This window comes from Protomyctophum parallelum (genome assembly GCF_964188405.1).
Source record: "Protomyctophum parallelum genome assembly, chromosome: 18".
Classification (NCBI taxonomy): Eukaryota; Metazoa; Chordata; class Actinopteri; order Myctophiformes; family Myctophidae; genus Protomyctophum; species Protomyctophum parallelum.
This window is the reverse complement of record NC_139716.1, coordinates 17685169-17691168: the sequence shown is the minus strand read 5'-3', so window position 1 is coordinate 17691168 and position 6000 is coordinate 17685169. Positions and strand designations below refer to the sequence as shown.

Below are 6000 nucleotides of genomic sequence, written 5' to 3'. Positions count from 1 at the left end.
ATGCGGGGGTGCTTTATAAGCTTAATGGTGCCAGAGGTAACTGGCAAATGGCGGTGAGGTTATGGGAAATGTGTTTGCTTAACCACATGAGAGACTGTCTCTGTGACTGAACCTGAATGTTATGCAAATCTGCAAAGTCAAGCTCGCAGAGCCAGAGCACACCAAATCCATGTTTAACCGAATGGGCTGTGTGTGCGATGTGGCAACACTAGATATCAGGGATGGATAGCTACATGGAGCCCGAGGGGGAGAGAGAGAGAGAGAGGGCATGTGGGATGTTCTAGGGAGCTAAGTATGCATCCTTACAGTCACTTATGGAGAGAAATGTTCGGTGCCATTAAGTGACTTCACCTGACAAGTGACTGAATCCTACCCAGGCCAGTGTCTCACTAATAATGGTAGTTTTCTGTGAGAGAGAGGGAAAAAAAGTAAGGGGGGGGACCTGAAATGCACTGTGGAAAATGAGCAGGTGAAAGAGTTGAAGTCTGCTCCACCACGCAAGGCATTGTCATTATTGCTTGTGTCAGAGCGACTAGACCACCTTTCAAGACACTGTGTACCATGGTGACTCACCAGAGACACATCATGCCAGTTCCAAGAATGTATGTGTGTGGATGCATGCATAGATGTTCCACACTGCTACACACATGCACAGCACAAGTGCATAGGAACAAACATTTGCAGAAATCCACGCATGCACGCGCACTCACGCACGCACACACACACACACACACACACACACACACACACACACACACACACACACACACACACACACACACACACACACACACACACACACACACACACACACAAATAAGTGCCCATAATGTATATTCTCAACATGTGCTCTTGCCTATGATAGCAGCTATAAAAACCGTTGTGAAAGAGATTCTCTGGTAATTACATATACTGTAGACAGCTGCAGGGAACATTGTCTGTAGCAGGTGTCACCCTCAACCAACTCACTTTATTCCATGGCATCCAAGGCTCCTCCTCAGAGATAAGTCAATGATAAGGGACAATTGAGTGTACTTATGGTGTACTTCATGTTGATGATATATGACCTGAGCTGACATGTCCCTTAACATAGACCTCGAGGCTAATTTGTGATTTATAAGACCTTTTAGTCAATCCCTTCTAATTATATTCAATTCAATTGTATTATAGTGCCAAACAAATCACAAGTTGTTTCAAGAAACATCAGGCCAGGCCAGGGGTAGAGAGAATAAAAAAAAACTCCCAGAGATTTATAAATTTATATTTTTGGGGGGGAAGGGTGATTCCCCCCCCCCCCCCCCCTTTCAATTAATGATGTCCAATGCATGTGTACAGTGTCTATAGGACTACAGTATCAATTTACACCCATATAAAATACTTGACTGATCATCAAAAATGCTATGCAGCAAATAGGCATTAATTTTGACGACTGTTTTGTTTGCAACAAAATGCTGCAACATTGGGTCTCCCTTGGTGTGTAGTGAGTGATTGTGGGTGCGTGGTGGTTCTATAGGCCAGGGGGCTTCAGTAGATGTACCCTGGGGAGTGTCTAATCTGTGCCTGTGGAGTGTGGACGCCTTTTTGCAAACCACATTCTCACTACACATTATTTGTGAAGCCATTTGCCCCCCTGGCCCTTATATTTGGCTCATGCAATTCCAATGACATACAGAATGGGACAGAGCATTTGGACCCCATCCCACCCCCTTTGTAGCTAATAGCTCTATTCAAAAACGGATGATGATTTCTCTCTCTCTCTCTCTCTCTCTCTCTCTCTGCCACTGCCAGCCAGTCACACAGAGCTGGATATACTGACTTCATAATTTATTCATACAACACTAGATTGACACAGAAATAGTCCTTTGATGAAAATCCATGTAAAAGCTGAGCTACTGCCTTCTCTCCGCCGCCAATGGGAAAGCAGTCTGGGGGGTTTGGAGGCGTGTCGTAGCAGCTTGCAGGCTTGGTTGCGCACTGCGTTGCAGAAAGGGAACTTGATACAGTGTAACAGTAAATCAGACGGAGCTACAGCCACTAGCACTGAAATTGTAACCCCTGTTGCAAGTATTTTTGGCGAGTGATCGGAGCCAAAGTGAGATCACCCAGCGGTCTCTTCCTCTCGGATAAGACTTGAGTTGTTCGACACAAGGGCAACACCGCCGGCGGGATCATTTTCAAGACACAGTTTCTTGTTGTAGATCTCAATATATATATATCACACTGGAAATGTCCGAAAACGAAAACAAGCCGAATGATGATGACCCGAAGTTATCTACGACGGATAGGGTGGTGAAATGTAAGTTGATTGAAATCGCATGCCATATACATAAACAGACATTTGCAACAGAAAGAAGAGGCAAAGATTTCGTTTTGTTGTGGCATACTCGAAAATAATTCACAGAGGGGCTGGTGGTGTGGTGGTGCCTGAGCCTGACACCCCTGAAGTAGGAAGTAACAACTCCAGTTTGTGGGCAAAGAGGCGCTGCATTTTACATTAAAAATGTGTCATGTTCCGTCTCCCCGGGTGCAAAAGAATAGTAGAATATCTGCTCATCATAATCGCGTAGGCTACACTCGCCTTTATTGTCAATAACGGCGAATGCACAGATTACACAGCATGCCAGTTTGCATGAGCAATTTCATGTTGATCATCAAGGTGCCCAGTGCACGGGCAGAAAGAAAGCAATGTATTGTATTTATGCAGGGTTATATTGTTGCACAACCATTGCATTCAACCCATGGGCGTTTTCCCCCTATTTTGCATGCATTACCAAACAGTTTGGCTTTTGTTTTTTATTGTTATCATGGCATAATAATATTTAATATATTGCATAATTGATTTGGTAGCCTATGCACAGTAGTAATGTGGAGTCTCTCTCTCTCTGTCCCTCTCTTTCTCTCCCTCTCTCCCCTTGGTTCTGGTCTGTTTATAGGACCAGCATTCCACCTTAGCAGTGTTCCATACAAATGCAGTAATCAGGCAGACCTGTCTCCTACACAGTGCATAAGAAGTCTAGTGACTGACTAGTGGTCCTCAAAATGGGGGTCTGGGCAGTGGGGACTCCCGGGGGGTCCCCAGGACCCCAGCACAACGAAATGGCATCACACTCAGTACTCTTAACCACTAACCCTATTTTACACTTGAAAAAATAAAAACACTTGAAAAATAACCAACTTATAAGCTGATAATAGGATGAGTTGTTGAGCATATGATTATTTTTGTAACTTCTCTTATGGCAGGCAGTCCCTGGCACAAAAGCATTTGAGTTTGAGATAAGGGGCTCATAAATATGAATTTGGGGGTCATTGAAATGAGAGTTTGAGGACCACTTCTATAGTCTGAGTTGTGATGATGGCTATCCTGACTGTGTACTCTGTTCAGACAGCGTTCCACTCAAGTTGCAGCATCAAGCCCCCTCACATTTTCCTTTTCTGTTGTGTAAGAAATTGAATGCGACTCCTTTGTGGCATTCTGAGTTATTTATATGCTTTTGTTTTTGAACATCTCTGTGCTGGTGTGTTCATTTTCCTTTGGATCCCCAGCACAGGTTTGCAATATTGAAAAAGGTTTCTTTAGAAACCAAGGTTTTCGTAAGTGAAGTGAGCAAAATACTTCACTCTACGGGAGGCTTCTCCGAAGCCGAGGTCGGCGAGTGAAGTATTTCGTGAGCGAATACTTAACAAAACCATTGTCTCTCTATATTGCATTGCCTTGCAAAGGAGTACAGGGGGCAAAGACAGGCAGTGAGTCGCTGAGTAATGTTGTTTTTGGTGAAAATTAAGTAGTTCAACCAGTAGAAATGATCAAATCATCATCCACCAGTAGAAAATGACCGCATCATTGGTGACCATTGGACATTAAGACATTGAGAGAGAGAGAGAGATTGCAGCAGTGAGTCGGGACTCGGGAGGAAAGTCAACATCACAATGTTCAGATGACCATGTTGTGAACGGTGCACTGTTCAGGGCAGTCAATTGAAAAGAAAGCCATGGGCACTTGCATGCTGAAGCCCATTACAAATATAGTTCCACTCAGCTACTCTCTTGGGCATTGCCTGCAACATTTCAGAAGGTAAAAAAACATTGCCTAAATTAAGTGAATGAACCTGCAACCTTTCTCAGCGAGCAGAGGGTGCAAACAGCCGTATCGAGGCTACGTTTGGCTCTGGAAATAGGGGTCAAGCAAGCCATGTCTAGGATGCTTTTTGCAATGAATATTTCAAACCTGCTTCCCGGCTCTCAGCCCGGATAGCAAGTTGATGGGTGATGAAAAATACATGACAAATATAGGTTTTTAAAAGATTTGCCAATATCACTGGTTGCCCAGGTCAGGCTGTTAAGCTACCGTTCCCTTTTGATGTGGATGAATTGTTCACACCTCTCAGTATCATTTTTGTTTATAGGGCTGCAAAAGTTAAGTGAAGTAATCTAATATATTTAAGCGATAAAAGAAATCCATGATCAATTAATAAAATAATCAATTGATAATATGTCCCTATTTTGGGCATGTCATACGTAGCCTAAAAGTAGATAAAAGTCATAGTGAAAATAGCTGATCTATTCTACAAGCTCACAAAATGTCACAGAACACCATGATATGACCTTGTAGCTCTGCTATTTTCACAGTTTTTGCGCAACACCACTGTGCGACTGAGTATAACATAACATTGAATCGCTTATCGATTAGTTTTTCTTCTCTGCTTATCGTATATTGTATCTAAATTCTACCACTGATGCACTGGTTGCTAGCCCAGTCTGTCAATGACACACTTTCGCTTCAAGCAGAAAATCGGAGTCCTTTGAATTTTCCTGTTAATCACATATATAATCGATCACCGGTCATTTTAGATCGGCGTGTCAGGACATTTCAAAGTCCAGTGTTTTTGACAGCTTTTCAAACAGCCGCTGTTGTTCGCCCCGTCAAGTAATTTCCCCCACGACTAAATTCATGCAACATCATTGTTTTGGGCCATGTGTCAGTCCTATTGTGACAACACAGAGCCGTACACATAGCAGCCCATCTAAAATAACTGGAGGCTACATTACGGGTGAAGTCATTTGTTGCCCCGGTTCACCATGCTGCAGGCTGTCAGTCCAATTTATCACGAGTGGTTTGCATCCACCTGTTCTTCTCCAAATGCGCTATCACGACGTTCCCCGGGAAGGCACTATGCCGTTATAATTGCTCATAGTTTTAATCTGTTGAGACAGGAGCGCAGGATTCACCCCCCCCGTCTGTCTTGTCCTCCTGATCCCACGATACAGGGATATAAACATTAAAAACACTCCCTGCTCTATAACCATGAATCTGAATGGATATTTAACATGGAATGGTTTGTCAGCCGCTTAGTATTACCATTTACGTCAACAGATGGAATGTCGTATGGGACCATCATAGAACGTAATCTTCCATTGCCCTGCTTGGTTATATAAGGGTTACAACAGTGCATTTAATCACATTAAGATCATATACATGTAATGGCCACTGCAGCTAGTGCCCTACAAAGCAAAACGAGGTTAGTAATGGTGTCTCCCCTTCCCGACACCACCAGCCGAGAGGCGAGGCCTCCGTGCTCCCCGACAGTGAGCTGGGGCCTTTCCTATGACCGGGAATGGATAACATCTGACATTTGACTTTTGAAGAGAGGCCCTCACACTCAGACGTGCATAGAGGGGGGTTCGCAATGCTGGCCACTGATCCCAGCTGGATGGCAGAGTCATTTATAGAACAGAACATTAAGTAATGCCACATACTTCATCGTGGCTTTGTGTGTGTGTGTGTGTGTGTGTGTGTGTGTGTGTGTGTGTGTGTGTGTGTGTGTGTGTGTGTGTAATCACCTCCATAGTGTTGCGCTTTAGGCTGCCATGGTGTGTGTTTGTGGTTATCACTATTTGTATGAATCACTTCGATGTGACACGCTGATGGTACCAATGTGGGGAAAAGGAGGCTTTCTTGTGTAATGTGCTAATTGTGTCGTTACGGTTTCCCCAGAGTATGTC

The 6000-nt window shown here is 43.9% G+C and overlaps 1 protein-coding gene across 6 annotated transcripts in view; it reads left to right on the top strand.

The window, feature by feature from the left end:
* The first annotated feature begins 2003 nt into the window (after positions 1-2003).
* The window catches only part of LOC310875650 (protein phosphatase 3 catalytic subunit alpha), a 95966-nt gene continuing 91969 nt past the window's right edge, over positions 2004-6000 (top strand). For 3 of the 6 annotated variants that reach the window (XM_083788940.1, XM_083788938.1, XM_083788937.1), the window contains exon 1: positions 2004-2296. In XM_083788940.1, coding sequence (XP_083645066.1) covers positions 2227-2296 — 70 coding nt within the window. In that variant the 5' untranslated portion in view covers positions 2004-2226. The remainder of the gene's footprint in view (positions 2297-6000) is intronic. The other 3 variants (XM_083788942.1, XM_083788941.1, XM_083788939.1) reach the window with 1 other exon arrangement.